The sequence below is a fragment of the Cygnus atratus genome, chromosome 4 (assembly GCF_013377495.2).
Source record: "Cygnus atratus isolate AKBS03 ecotype Queensland, Australia chromosome 4, CAtr_DNAZoo_HiC_assembly, whole genome shotgun sequence".
Taxonomy (NCBI): Eukaryota; Metazoa; Chordata; class Aves; order Anseriformes; family Anatidae; genus Cygnus; species Cygnus atratus.
In genome coordinates, this window is record NC_066365.1 from 77,385,886 (window position 1) to 77,399,940 (window position 14,055).

The 14,055-nt window shown below is 65.4% G+C and overlaps 2 protein-coding genes and 3 non-coding genes across 6 annotated transcripts in view; all 5 read right to left on the bottom strand.

Moving 5' to 3' along the window:
* Window positions 1-90: 90 nt before the first annotated feature.
* Window positions 91-4,189, bottom strand: NOP56 (NOP56 ribonucleoprotein). Its single transcript, XM_035571009.2, has 12 exons — window positions 4,119-4,189; window positions 3,829-3,918; window positions 3,572-3,686; window positions 3,333-3,494; window positions 3,004-3,202; window positions 2,588-2,775; window positions 2,330-2,481; window positions 2,038-2,138; window positions 1,549-1,697; window positions 1,232-1,353; window positions 899-1,033; window positions 91-676 (listed from the first exon to the last, which is right to left on the bottom strand). The coding sequence occupies exons 1-12, from the start codon at window positions 4,119-4,121 to the stop codon at window positions 497-499; spliced, it is 1,596 nt and encodes a 531-aa protein (XP_035426902.1). The 5' UTR covers window positions 4,122-4,189; the 3' UTR covers window positions 91-496.
* LOC118260629 (small nucleolar RNA SNORD57) lies at window positions 1,121-1,193 on the bottom strand. Its single transcript, XR_004782276.1, has one exon. It is a non-coding gene; the product is annotated as a small nucleolar RNA SNORD57 (small nucleolar RNA).
* Window positions 1,427-1,497, bottom strand: LOC118260630 (small nucleolar RNA SNORD56). The gene has a single exon (XR_004782277.1). It is a non-coding gene; the product is annotated as a small nucleolar RNA SNORD56 (small nucleolar RNA).
* On the bottom strand, window positions 2,835-2,966 carry LOC118260631 (small nucleolar RNA SNORA51). Its single transcript, XR_004782278.1, has one exon. It is a non-coding gene; the product is annotated as a small nucleolar RNA SNORA51 (small nucleolar RNA).
* A 204-nt stretch (window positions 4,190-4,393) lies between the features above and the next one.
* Window positions 4,394-14,055, bottom strand: part of DCTN1 (dynactin subunit 1) — a 70,061-nt gene continuing 60,399 nt past the window's right edge. The window contains exons 15-28 of one of the 2 annotated variants that reach the window (XM_050710257.1): window positions 13,109-13,277; window positions 12,611-12,679; window positions 12,032-12,094; window positions 11,785-11,934; window positions 11,169-11,330; window positions 10,721-10,852; window positions 10,096-10,224; window positions 9,598-9,740; window positions 8,827-8,993; window positions 6,616-6,749; window positions 5,587-5,776; window positions 4,966-5,042; window positions 4,729-4,818; window positions 4,394-4,642 (exon numbers count right to left, since the gene is read on the bottom strand). In XM_050710257.1, the coding sequence (XP_050566214.1) occupies window positions 4,505-4,642; window positions 4,729-4,818; window positions 4,966-5,042; window positions 5,587-5,776; window positions 6,616-6,749; window positions 8,827-8,993; window positions 9,598-9,740; window positions 10,096-10,224; window positions 10,721-10,852; window positions 11,169-11,330; window positions 11,785-11,934; window positions 12,032-12,094; window positions 12,611-12,679; window positions 13,109-13,277 (1,813 nt within the window). In that variant the 3' untranslated portion in view covers window positions 4,394-4,504. The remainder of the gene's footprint in view (window positions 4,643-4,728; window positions 4,819-4,965; window positions 5,043-5,586; window positions 5,777-6,615; window positions 6,750-8,826; window positions 8,994-9,597; window positions 9,741-10,095; window positions 10,225-10,720; window positions 10,853-11,168; window positions 11,331-11,784; window positions 11,935-12,031; window positions 12,095-12,610; window positions 12,680-13,108; window positions 13,278-14,055) is intronic. The other variant, XM_050710258.1, reaches the window with a different exon arrangement.

Here is a 14,055-nt window from a genome sequence, read left to right on the forward strand (position 1 = left end):
CAAGAGGGAGCAAAGCAAAGCTGGGGCCTCCCCCTGCCGCTCCCAGGCTTTCAGCCACTTCAGCTGCAGCAGAACAAAAGACAGAGGCGATCGACAACACCCTCAGCCCTTTATTGAGGTTCAGTCACACCGAGCAACTTCCTGCCCCCACTGCGCACGCTGTGGGTGCTGGGACAGGCAGGACGCAGCCAGAGCCAGCCCAAAATGGGCTCGAGGAGGCAACGCTGCGTAAGGCACAGCGAGGCTCAGCGAAGCTCAGGCATCCACGTGCTGCCGTGGAGGCTGCTGGCACCTGGGCCTGGCCCATGGACTCACCCAGACCCCGAGGTGCCAAAATGCCGTTAACGCGGCCGCCCCGCCGAGTTACATTCTGGGGCATGCAGCTGCCGGGAACCCCGGGACGGCAGGCAAGGGGCCGCGGCCGTGCCGAGCTGAGCTCCTGCCAGGCCAAGAGTCTGCGCTGCTGGAGCATGGCCCTGCTCCAGCTCCTGCTCCCCTAGTCCTCCAAGTCCTTGGCCGCCTTCTTCTTTTTCTTCTCCAGCTGGGCAGCCTCTCCCGTCAGTTTCCTTTTCTTCTTGGGCAAGGCGTCTTCCTCTAGCCCGTTCTCCTCGGGCTCTGAGAGGGGCTCCTGCTCCTTCTTCTTCTTCTTCTTTTTAATGGGCCCTATGTCGTTTTCCTGAAGGGAAACCCAGTGTAAATAAACGGTCTGTGCCCAGCCCTGGGAGGAGACGAATACCAGGTCCACGCAGGCTGCTTCCCTCACCTGTAGGGGCTGGGCTGTTTTCTGGGGGCTTAACGCCCCCACAAACCCTGCAGGGCCAGGAACAGCCGGACCCCACACAGCAGGGTCACCACAGCCCCTTCCTGACAGGCACCCGCCTGGTGCCCCTGCCCTCACCTCTGCCTCCAGCACCGAGTTCTCCATCTCCTCTGCAGCTGCAGCCAGAGCCTCCAGCCGCCGCTTCTCCCGCTTCTTCTTTTTTTTCTCCTTCTTCTCCTGCTTCCTCTTGACCTCAGCCACCACCTCATTCGCCTGCCAGGGGAGCAGAGCGAGCGCATCAGTGTGGGGACCGACTCCCAGCACGCGACTTGGTCCCAGCCCCTCCCCATGGCACCCGTCGGATCAGCCTCATTAAATCAGTTTTTTTTTTGCCTCCACAGGGGGTCAGGATGGCAGGTTGACATCACGTCCGACAGCGGGGCCCTGCCCAGCCGCCCCAAACAGCCTCACCTCCACCATGGCCTCCTTCATGACCTCCAGGTTCTTGCGGGGCGGCTCCCCGGTCTCATAGAAGGCGAGCCGCTCCTCCACCTGCTCCCGCAGCTTGTCCCCAAAGACGCTGGTGGGGACCTCTGCAGGGACAAGACGGGCTCAGCACCCCTCCCCCTGCCCCATTCCGCGCCCACCTCCCCCGGCCCCAGCGCTCTGCTCAGACCACAGGCGTCACCATTCACCCAGTGAAATGCTGTTGACGAAAAATATTGCCATCACGGCAGAGGCTGCGGGGCGCCAAGGACCGCGGCCGCCCGCCCCCGTCCCCCAGGCACCTGAGAAGCAGTCGATGCGGGAGGCGATGGTGCACTTGTTGGCCAGGTAGCGGGAGATGCGCCCCTTGTTCTTGGCGGCTGCTCGCCCGATGAAGGTGGAGTGGAAGATGAGCCCGTACTTGGGGGTGTTCCCCCGCGTCTTCAGAGCCCTGGAACCGGGGGAGCCGTCAGGGCAGAGCCCAGGGCCGAGGGCGCCCCAGTCAGAGCCGCCGCTCCTCCCCCAGCCCCGGCGCTGGCTCGCCGGCAGCGAGGCGTGACCCAGGGGCTGCCTCCCGGCTCCCAGCCCGCCGCACCGCTAACCTCCGGGGTAAGCCCTGGGCAGAGCCGCCCGGGGCACCCGGCACGCCCCGCCGGGCGAGACGCAGAGCCGCGGTGGTCGCTCAGGGGCTGGGGCTGGCTGATCACACGCGGCCGAGGCAGCAGGGGCCCGGCGCGTCGCACCCAGCGGCCCAGGGGCCTGCCATCACCGCAACCACCCTGCAGCGGTACCTGAAGAGGGCTTTCTCGGCCCCCAGGATCTGCACCGTTGACGCCGGGTACTTGGCCAGGTTCGTCAGGCTGCCGGCGTGTGAGATGAGGCGGGCGCCCACCTGCGAGGAACAGTTGGGGGTCACGGCTGCCCCTGTCCCGCAGCCCCACGCCAGCAGGACGGGGCAGCACGCAGCCCCCGGGCCGGGATCAGCAGTGGGAAGTGTCAGCAGCACAGCTCAGTGGATTGACAGATTAACTCAGACATCATCTCCGCGGCCGGGGGGAGCCGGGGGCACACACTCGCACTCACCACCTCCCCGATGAGAGCCGAGAGGCTCGGAGCCACCTGGCTCATCTTGGAGCGCAGGTACTCCTGCAGGCCCTTGCGGTACTCGGACAGCGAGATCACGCGGCTGGAGAAGCTCTCGATGTTGATGAGGTCGATGGGAGAGATGTCCATGCCTGGGCAAGACGAGCACCAGGGCTGAGCAACATCAACCGCGCAGGGACCCCGCTCAGCTCAGAGCACCAAGCTTCAGTGGAGCCACCGCTGCCCCTCCCCACCTACCCATGGACGAGCGGGAAGCTTCCAGAATAGCCTGAGCTTTGGCGCTGTCCATGACGATCTCCTCCAGCCCCTCCAGGCTCTCCTCGCTCAGCTCCTTGCGGTTCCCGATGAACTTGGCCAGCCGGCAGTAGGTGTAGTTCTCGGAGACGATCTTGATCAGCTCGGGGAAGTGGTACCCGTACCACTCCCTGCAGGGACAGCGTCAGGGCAGAGCCCGGCCCCACGCACGCCCCCACCCGCTGGCCCCGCGTGTGCCCCCGCTCACAATCCAGCCGGGGCACGGTCTCCCCGGCCGGGGTGTACTCGGGGCCGTGCTCTCCCTCCCCGTTCTGTACAGGCAGCCGGAGGACGAGCTGCCTGTGGTAAGCGTGGGGAGGAGACCCGCACCGCTCCTCCCGCCCGGGGACCCCCCTCACCGAACACGCATGGAGAAGGTGTTGATGTCCTTGTCCAGCTGGTCCAGGAGGCTGATGGACTGGATGATCATGTTGTCCACGCGGTTCACGTTGAACTTCACCTTGGCCCGGGAGTAGCTGTGGCCGAGGCCCAGCTGCGCCTTGGAGGCCGACTGGGCGGTGAGGCCCTTCACCAGCGCGTGGAAGTGCAGGCGGATCCCTGCACGGAGGGCTCCGTCATCACCCCAGTGGGACGTGCGGCTGAGCACCCCCGGGCTGCCCCCCCCCCCGACCCCCCGGGACCCGAGGCTCCCCCCAGGCCGGGAGATCCCCCTGCCCCGTCCGCTCACCCCGCAGGATCTCAGCCACGACCCCCCCGGTCTGGCACTGGTAGCCCAGCTCCTCCAGGATGGCGGCCCCGATCTTGGCGTCGGCGACTCCCAGCAGCGCCTTCTTCTTCTTGGCGGGCATCGAGGTCTCCAGCAGCAGGCGGAGGTCCTCGTGCAGGATCCCTGCGGGGGGGAGGGGGTGGCTCAGCGGGGCCGGGCCGGGCCGGACCCCCCCGTCCCCCCGTGCGCCCCCTGCTCACCCTCGGAGACGGCGTTGATGTTCTCCAGCGCGCTCTGCGCCGACTTGAAGGGCGCGAAGGCGACCAGCTTCACCACGTTGTGGAACTTGCCCAGGGTGAGGACGCTCTCCTCCACCTGCCGGCGGCGCGGCGCTGAGGGCCCGGCCCGGCACGCGGCGGCTCGGGACGGGCACGGAACGGCCCCGGCCCGGCGGGTCCCGCAGCTCCCGGGAGGGGCGCGCGGCGGCCCCGGCCCCCGGTCCCCCCCGGCCCCGTACCTGCGGCAGCAGCAGGCTGATCTCCTCCACCTCGCGCACGGCGAACAGCGCGTACCCGGCCGCATGCTCGAACAGCACGTGCAGCAGCACCTGCGGGCCGCCGGTCACACGCGGGCCGGGCCGGGCCGGCCGCAGGCCCCGCTCGCTGCCCTCCTCCCCCCCCCCCGCCCCGCAGGAGGCCCCGGCCCGGCCCGGCCCGGCCCCGCGGCGCCCCCCGGGGCCGCCCCCGCCCCCCCGGGGCCCGGCCCCGGCCCGATGCGGGCGGATGCGGCGCGGCGCCCCCCGCTCACCATCCCGCCGCCGCCGCCGCCCGGAACTGGCCGCGCCGCGCCGGAAGCCCGCCCCTCCCCGCCCGCGGCCAATGGGCGGCCGCGCCTGCTCGCCCCCCACCAACCGGCGCGAACCGCCTCGGCCAATGATCGGGAGAACGAGGCGGCCCCGCCCACCTCTGCCCCCCCACCAATCGGGGCCGGGTAGCGCGGCCGCTGCCCGCCCCTCGCCGCCCACAGCCAATAGCGGCCGCCGCGGCGCTCCGTGACCCCGCCTCCGTGAATAAAAAGCGGTGCGCGGGGCTGCAGAGCTTTATTGGGGGAGGCGGGGGGGGGGCGGGGGTGCGGGGCGGGGGGGTCCCGGCGGCTCCGGGTGCGTTCGGTCCGGGGGTGCCTCGGTGTCTCACTCAGCAGACGAAGTGTCCCTGCAGGCGCTGCAGCAGCTCCGGGGTGAGCAGCACCCGCTCCGTGTGGCCCTGCCCGGCCGCGCACGGCACCGACACGCGCCCGAAGGCGGCGGCGCCCTGCTCCTGCTCCCGCTGTGCCTGCGGCCGTCAGGGGGGGTGGTTAATGATTGGTGATCGATGATCATCAACCATCAGCCCCCCCGCCCCGCCCGGCCCCCGCTCACCTTGAGGAAGGAGGAGGACGGGAAGACGCCGAAGGCCGTGGGGACGCTGGCACCCGGGCGCTGCTGCACCACTTCCCGCAGCGTGTCGGCCTGGGGGGCACGGCCCCGTCACACCACGGCACCACGAGCCCACGGGGGGCTGGAGGGGCCTCACCTGGCCCCGGGGGGCAGGGGAGGGCTGTGCCCGGCGGCCCCCATCTGACCCCTCGTCCCAACACCCCCCTGGGCCCGCCTCACCTGCAGCGTGTCGATGGTGGTCTTCAGGGACCACAGGCGGGCCGTCTGCTCCAGCAGGCGCGTTGCCGCGCTCCTTCCTGCAAAGGCAGGGCGTGAGGAACTGCCCTGCCTGGCCCCAGCCGCCTCCAGCAGGGCCCATCTCACCCAGCCCTGAGCACAGTGCGTGGGCACAGACCCACGCTGCGGAGCACTGGCTCAGGCAGCCCCAGTTCTTTGCTACCAGAGGAGGTTTGGGGGGATGAGAGGCTCCAGGCTCAGCCCACAGCACCCTGGGGAAGAAGCTGAGCCACCCTGACACAGGGAAACGGCTTCAGCCTCCTGCCCGCCAGGCTGGTGCCATGCTGTCCCCCAGGCACCTGGTGGGACAGGAGGGCCACGGCTCTGGGCCAAGAGAGCTGCACAGGGGAAGCCCGGCCAGCAGAAGCAGCACAGCCCACATTCCTCCCTCCCAGGGATACGGGGACAGGCTGGAGCCGTGCCCTGCGGCACACAGACCCTGCTGCTGGATGCCAGCTGGATGGCCGGGAGGTGCCGGTCCCCCAACGGTCCCCCCACGGCACAGAGGACCTCTGTGTGGTGCTCCCAGCTGCCTCAGCCCCGGGGGGGTTGTGCAGCACCTACCTGACTTTGTCTGCTTCATGTCCACCACCTTGGTGTTGGTGCTCATCTGGTAGAGGGTTTCCAGCAGCTGGCTTGTCTTGCGATAGAGACTGACCGTAGCCAGATCTTCTCCGTGCTTGTTCTTGGCAACAGAGACCTTAGCTACATGCAGAGGTTTCAAGCTGGCCAGCTCCATCTTCATCTGGGCTCCCTAGAACCAATGGGTAAAGGTGGTCAGGAGAAGTTGTTTATTTGGGAGGAACAGAGCAGAGAAAACAAGGTGTAAAGACAATGAGAGGGGGGGCAAAACAGACATAAGATTATAGTCAGAAAGAGCAGCAGGCAGCAGCAGGTGGACCTTCCACGGGTGGGAGCCCAGGTGCCTGTGGCAGTGGCAATGTCCAAACACACCGGGACACCGGAGGGGAGCCCCTGCACACCTCACCACTGCCCCTCAGCTGAGCATCCGTAAGCCTCAGGGCAGGGGAACAGATCGGCACCGCAGCACTTACAGCGCGGTAACTCAACGGTAACTCGGCAGCGGCCACGGACGTGACTCATCAGATTTAAGAGCTACAATTAACATCTTCATAGTTATGCATAATAATCTGCATAATTACGTGTCTATGAATTAATACCAGTGGAACGTTATTTAGCTAATTAGATTATTTGCTGCTTTGCCAATTTCCTCATAGTGCAATCATTAATCAACCAACGACTTGACCAGTCTCCTTCAGCCAGCGCCCTGACCCCGCTGTGATGGGGCTGAGCCGGGCAGGGACAGCACACCAGCACCGGGCGCTGCCAGCCCTGCGCCCTCGCGTCCTGGCTGAGCCCCCAAAGAGCTCCCCTCCGTAAAGCAGCTCCTTCTTCCCCAAGGGAACCACCACGTGCAGGGCAGATGCTCGGTGGCGCAGGGGGGAGCACATCGCTCGCAGCCCGGTGCCCGGCACGGCAGCACCCCGCTCCCCGAGGCCACGCCAGCCCCGTCCTCCCTCTCGCCCCCGGCCGGGCTCTGCGCCGCAGGACGAGGCGCTGCCCCCACCTCACCTTGAGCCGGTTGTTCTCGTTCTTGAGGTGCTTGATGGAGAGCTGCAGGGCTTCGATTTGCTGGAGTAGAAGAGGCGAGTCCTTCACCTGCACTGGCCCCGAGCCGCCTCCTGCCGCCTGGCCGGCGCCTACACCTGCGGCAGGCACAAACAGCAGCGGTGTCAGCAGCCCCCACGCCCCGGCCCGGGGAGCTGCAGCGGGTGCCAGGCACGCAGGCCGGGCTGGGCACCGGGACGCGTGTCTGCAGCACCGGGTGAGCAGCGGCACGATTTGCTGGTGCACGCCCAGGTGCCCCGCGAGCCATCAGGAACATGCAGCACTGCACACCTTGCTCGGATGGAAAAGGCCAAAAACCAGCAGGGCCGGGCAGCATCACACACCCACGCTCCTCAGCAGCCCTGGCACCGGGCACCCGTCGCCCGCTGCCCAAAGACACGGGGCTCTCCCTGGACTCCGGCCGCTCCAGAGCCCCCCCTCTCCATTGCAGGGGTCACAGCAACCTCCCTCTGCAGCAGCTTCGTGCTCCCCGCTCCTCCTGGGCTCTCAGCACACCAGCTGCCCGCTCCCCTGCCCCAAGGCGTCCCGAGCACCCGAGCGTCCTGGCGCAGGAGCTGCCCTCCTTCCCCCCTCCGCCCTGGCCAGACCTTGCCCTGGGCCATGCTTGGGTGCCCGCGGGTCACCTCCCTGCAGCCCCTCCCTGCATGCACGGCCGGGGCTGGGGAGCACTCGCATGCTGGGGTGCAGTACTGTACCTCTCTGCTGTTCCTCTGCGGTACAAGAAAAGGAGGCAGAGGAAAGATGAGAAGAAGCAGAATTAAGCCGAGGATGAAGTTTGGAAGGAGCTATGCCCAGAGGGGCTCTGGTCCCCCACGGCTGGGCGCTGTGCCAGCCCCATCCCCTCGCTCGGGGAGCGGTGACCCCGGCCGGCACAGCGGGACCTGCAGGATCCGGCCAGGACCGCAGGCTGTGAGCCACCCGAGTGGGACACGCGTGGGCCCACAGCTGCTGCCCCTTGCCCTGGGTCTCCCCCAGCAGCTCCACGGAGGCCCCTCAGGCTTCGCACGTCCCCGGCAAAACGCAGCGCTCGTGTGCAGGCTGGTGCTGGCACAGTGCTCAGCACTGCGTACACTGCTCAGGACCCAGACCATGCCGGTGGCACCTTCAGGGTGCCCAGAGAGCCAGAGCTTGTGGCCGCAGCGACTCAGGGAGAAGCTGCAGCTCCACGGGAAGCAGGAGCTGCTGCACCCAGGATCTGCAGCGCATCTTCACGGGGCATTTTGGGGGCAGGAGTATTGCAAAGGGGGGTGACCTCTGCCTCTTGGCAAACTGACAGCACTCATGGTGCAGCCAGAGCAAGCCTGAGACCTGCCCTGCCCTCCTTGTGCAGGGCTCTTACCCAGCCCAGGTCGGGCCGCGAGGGCCAGCACACGGACCCAGCAGACCATTGCCACGCTGGGGCTACAGGGACAGGCTGCTCCCCAGCCTCCCTGGGCACAGTCCCACAGGACACCTGAGCTCCCAGTTCAGCAGGCCGTGCACTGCCCGATGGCCAGAGCTCCTGACAAAGATGCCAGCACAGCTCTGCCACCCCACAGCCCTGCTTTGCCCCCGTACTTGCCTCCCGGCAGTTTTCATAGGGCGTTCCTCCGCACAGAGTGACCCAGAAGGCGCTAACACCTCTGCTAGGCAGCACGAGGAACCGCAACCTTAGCCATCGCCCGTCCTTCACCATCACCCGCCCCTTGCTGTGGGCTTCAGGGGAAATTGGCTCTCATTCACCGAGCCAGGCGAACAGCAGAGCCCACCCATGTCCTGGGGAGCTGCAGCACAGAGGGGGGCGCTGCATGCAGCAGGGAGGGCACGGAGCCCTGCATCCCCCCTGGAGCGCCCTGCGGGGAGGACGGGCCCAGCCAGCTCCACAAAGGTGCCCTCGCTGCTCTGCCTGACCACGCACAGAGCTGCTGGGCACTGCCAGGGGCTGCGGGCTGCCTGCATGCCCCACTCATCACCGCGAGAGCCCAAACCCCTCCCGTCCTGTCCCCAGCCAGCCACACCAGGGCTGTGGCTCCCCGAGGACAGGTTGGGCAGCAGAGCTGCACTGCTCCCAACGCAGGGGGCATTCCCCTGCACAGCTCCTGCCCTCTGCATCCTGCCCCTCTGCAGCCTGCCACCACCCCACGGCGGCTGCAGAAGCGTTCGACGGTCACACACCTCCGGCAATGCCAGACACGATGGAGGCAACCCCGGAGGCAGGAGCCCCGCGCAGGCCCTCGATGGTTCGCTTCGACTGGTTGTTCAGGCGCTGCTTCAGCTCCACCTTCTCTGACTCCAGCTGGTCAATGTCTGCCTGAAGAGCATCCATGGTCTCTTCAAACTCCCTGGGGAAGAGCACGCACAGCCACAGGTCTAATCAGAGGTGCTCCCGAGGGGGAAAGAGGCGGGCAGAGCAAGACAGGAGCGCTCCCAGCTCTGTCACGGGTCTGGCTGCTGCTGTTTCAAGCACAAGCCTGCTGACTCGGGAGCTGGAGCCCCACCAGTCAGTACTGCAGGCTGCAACGTATCACACAAAGGAAGCGTGTGCCCATACTGAACCCAACTTCCCCTTAGCTGTTTGCCCGGCTTTTATCCCGCAGGACAGACCCCTGCGCAGGCTGCACCTCCCCACCTGAAGGCAGGATTGCTCTGCAAACAGACCGCGCGTGCAAGAGATCCTTGGAGCACAGCGATGGCAGTAAGAACACGGCAGCACAACGGCCTTTTCCACACAGGGTATTTGAACAAGGCCTTTACCAGGATCCCTCTCCCAGCCTGAGCTCTGCTGTGCACCACGAACGCACCGGTTCCCCTGCGCATCCCCCCCCGGTATCGCCCTGCACTAACGCACAAACGCTCCCGGCCAGCCCGAGGAATGCGGACTGTGCAGTCCCCATCAGAGACCTCCAGCAGCCAGCCCCAGCTCCACAAACCCCACCTCACACTTACTTCTCCTTCTTCTTGAGCAGCGTCTGGGTCTCATCCAGCTTTGTCTGTATCTTTTCCACGCGGTCATCTGCATCCTTGGACGCGCTGTCCAGCTTCTTCTCCAGGAGGCTGAGGCGCACGTTGGCTTCGCTGAGCTCCTCGCCCTGGAGCAGCAGAAATCAGAGGGCTCAGGCCCTGGGGGTGGCACGCACTAAAAAGCTCCTTGTAGTGCTGGGGGGAGCCTGCCCAGAATCCGCCAGTCCTGCCCACGCCGTGCCTGTGCCTGGCACCCAGAACTCCGGGGGAAAGGCCGGGGCAGTCCCTGGCAGGGAGGCCCCAGGCTGTGGTCACACAGCAGGCAGCACCTCCCTGACAACAGGGACATACTTCCAGGAGATCTGACCCGGACTCGAGACAGCCAGCACCGCGGGCAACGCGCTGCCTGGAGCACGGACATGAGCGCTGCAGCAGCACTGCAGCTCCTCACCGACCGGCAGAGATAAATGAGGAACGGCTCACCTTGATCTTGAGGGACTTTTTCAGCTCCTTGATGACTGTCTCCCTGTCCTCCAGCTTAAGCCCCAGCCCCTCAGCATCAGTGATCTCTGCCCGAAGAGCCGCGGCCCGCAGGTCGGCAGGTGGGGTGGGCTGCGACACAGACCAGAGGAACAAGATACAAATAGCGGTATTTTAAGAAGAATTGCAGTAATTGCAAATGGACCACATGACAAGTGGGGGACTGTTCTTGGCCTCCCTGTACCTGCCGGCCTCTGCCACCCATCCCCAGGTCTCTGCCCCCCCTTGCACCCAGAAGACTTCTCTTGCCAGGGGACCAGCAGCAGAGTACCCCAGAGCACTGCCGGGCAAGCACCACGTGCTGAGCACATCAGCAGCTCGCTCCGTGTGCTCAGCACCACGTCCTAGTACCACCACCACCCTTGGGGCATTGCACCTCAGGATTTGTTCTCCTGAGGGTCACCATTCCCTATGCCTTCACCGCCACCAGTGTCGGCCCCTGGGGAAACCTCAGAGGCACCAAGACCTCGCAAAGGTCTCGTCTCCCTCAGCAGGATCCCGAGTTGTGGGCGCTCAGAGCAACTCAAATGCTCAAATGCCTGAAGCTCCTGCCGCAGACGAAGCCCACCTTGGTCTGTGGCCTGTCAGCATCGTACTCTCCCTCCTGCATAGCCGTGGCCATCTTGTTCATGGTTGCGATGAGGATGCTGCAGGACTGCCGCAGGCACTCGTAGGGGTTGATGCCCTGGGTGCCGTAGATCTGCACAGGACAGGAAGGAAGTTGCAGGTGCCCCTCAGCCGAGCTCGCAGCCAGCGCTCCCTGGCTCCCCACAAGGTGCCCCCTGGTGCAGCTGCAGCACGAGGCCAGCCGTGGGGAAGGAGAGCGCAGAGCAGGGACCAGAGCGCTCTGCATTTCGGCATTCCCCGGCCACCTTCCCAGGAGTTCACTGCCAGGCTCCCCGAGGCCCTCCCAGGCCCACGGTGCTCACGGGCAGGTCCGCAGCCCTCCAGGACGTGCGCCAGCCTCCCCCCGCTGTAGCAGGGAACAAGGGGCAGCCGAGGAGGGGGCTTCCCACCTGCTCGCTCGCCTTGAAGGCCAGGTCCTCCAGCTTCACCGCCAGCAGCCCCTCGTTCTCCGCCAGAGGGGCGATCATCTGCGCCCCAGCCGCGGCCACCTCCTGCAGCACGGCCACCACCCAGGTCAGGTGCTTGCGGCAGTCCAGCAGCGTGTCCGACACCTGGAGCCGGGCAAAGCAGGGTGGTCAGGGAGGGCAGAAGCAGAGGGGCTGCCCTCCACCTCTCTTCCAGACACCGCGGCTCCCGGCTGCATGCTTCCCTCGCTCTAGTTCAACAGGTCCTGGCATTAAACACGCTTCTGAAGGATCACGAGGAAGACGGAAAACACCAGGAAAGACAGAAAGAAGCTCAAGGCTAGTAGAGAAGAGTAGCTTACAAAGGCCACGTCTCCACCCTGACTAGAACGTAAAGCCCAGAGATACTCCGTCCCCGTGCTGCTGCTTGGCTCATGCAGGGCACTGCCTGCCAGCGTGCTCCCTCCGCGGAGCCGGCAAGGAGGAGAGCAGCGAGCTGAACGCTCTTGGTGCCAGCCCAGCCCAGCCCGTAGCTCCCAGGACGTGGCCGTGGCCCCACAGGGAGCAGCGCTCGGGCTCCCTGCCTGGCTGCCCAGCTCACCTGCTGCCCAAAGCCCAGCGCCGCGGGGATCCCCGGGGCGTCTGTCCCCGGCATGCGGCGCCTGATCTTCTTGCAGAACTGGCGGATGTCGCTGCACGAGGTCTCCAGGTCCTTGAGGAGGATGGCGAGGTCGGACGCCTCCTGCCCAGCCTGGGGTGCAGTAAAAGGACCTCAGGAAAACTGACCGAGGGCCCATCCGTGGGGGAACCCAGCACCATCCAGCAGAGCCAGCGCCGGGCACTCCTACCTGCAGGAAGGCTCGCAGCCTGCACACCTCCACGCCCATGCAGTCCAAGGCACTCTGGGTGAACTGCGGAGCACAAGCACAGGCACCGTGAGCTCATGGCAACAGAGACCAGGCAGGGCAGCTGCCCTAGGACAAGCTGGGGCTTTGGTCTCGGGTGTCTCACGACAGGCCCTCTATATGCCACGCTGCCAGGGCTCCAGGTTTTCCGGGAGAAGAGAAGTTTGAGGCACTGAATCAATTTTTGCTTTACTCTGTGGGGCACAAGACACCCGTGCTCCCCTCTGAAGCCCAGGGAGTACAACGGCTCGGGAAGCACGACGTTCCCTCCCAGACACAGGGCTCCCTGCACCCTCCTTGCTGCTCTTCTCTCCTGGGGATGTCTGCAGGGCAAAGGGCCCGGGTTTCCCTCCCCTTTCCCCGAGCTGGGAACCTGCGGCGTGGCTGTGCTGCCCCACGGTGCCTGCGAGGGGAGGAGGGGGCAGCGGGGCACCTCAACTCACAGAACGATCTCAAGGGATCGGGGGGGCAGAGGCAGACAAGAAGCAACAAGGACGCTCAGGTTATTTGGCACCACTTCACCTTGATGTGGTCAGCCAGCTGCATCGTGCAGTCCTCAGCCTGGTCAGCCAGGTGGATGCTGTACAGGTGCTAGGTGAAAACAGATCAGCACAGCAGAGATCATCACCCCTCCAAAGTTTCCACACACGCAAGCAAATAAACCGAATGAGGAAATACGTAACAGAAACAAACCACCGAGGCTTTGGCCTAACTTTCAGCTGAAGCGAAACCTCCTACAACGACCCCCGCCAGATCCCCTGTCAACACTCTGCCCCCCGACCGAGCCGATGGCCTTTAACCCAAAAGGGTCAGCGACCCTGACCTGCCCGCAGAGCTGCAGGAGCCTGGGACAGGGGAACCACGTCCCTTCTGCCCGCGTCCTCCCGGGGACAGAGGACACAGCCCCCAGGTGACAGTGTCACAGGCTCACGTCCTGCACGCTCTGAAGGTGAAAAACACCCAACGGGAATCGCTGCCAGCGGGCTTATTTGCGGCTTACCCCGCGCCACAGACAGGTACCTGATAGTACTTGATGGCTTTGGTCAGCGGCTCCACGTTGACCGTCTCGTCCAGTTGGTCCTTGTGCAGCAGCTCGATCAGAAAGTCCAGGGAGCGTTCGTGGACGCTCATCTCGGGGTACAGCATCCCCACCTTCTTATACACCTCAACGCTGCACTTGTTCAGCGCCCTGGGAAGGGAACGCAGGCACAGTCAGCCGCTCTGGGACAGGCGCACACCCCGCACAGCACCAACAGGGGCTGTGCTTCTGGGTGCCGACCCCGGAGCACTCGAGGCGCCAGCCTCAGCCAGCAGGCGGACCAGCACGGGAGCTAGGGAGAGGCTGTGGGAGGACAAAACATCTGTAGAAAACCAGGGCATGAGACGGACTGCCAGGGAGCTGTAGGGAAAGGGAGCCCCAGAGCAGAGCAGTCCAGTCTCTAAGGAGACACGAGAAGCTCTGCCACCCAGCACCAGCAGGACCCCCTGCAATGTAAGGGGTTCAGCAGCCACGCTGGCGCAGGAGCTATGGGATCTTTCAGCCCTCTACTTCAACGTGAGCCACCTTCCTGGGAGCAAATCCAGGCACACCTCAAGGTGGAAGCTGTGCCTCGCCACAGCCGTTTTGGTCCCCGAAGGCAAGAGCCAGCCCCCAAGGAAAGCCTCCAGGCTGCAGCTAGGTACGGCCAGGCCTTGGAGCACATTCACCAAGTGTTCAGTGACGCTCTGGGAAAGCTCTCCCGTGGAACTGAGCACGGGGCACCTGTGGAAGGGGGGACTGGGCTGCAGGGGGACAGACGGGGCTGGGAGCCTGAAGCCCAGAGCGAATCCCACACACAATTAAGCTCAGCAAGAAGAAGGCTGTGATGTAGGAGAGATGGAAAATGAAAATCAATGCACCAAGGCTAATCCTGACCTAAAGACACGCAGGCGTAGCTGAAGAACGAGCAACGCGTGCTAGAGATTTG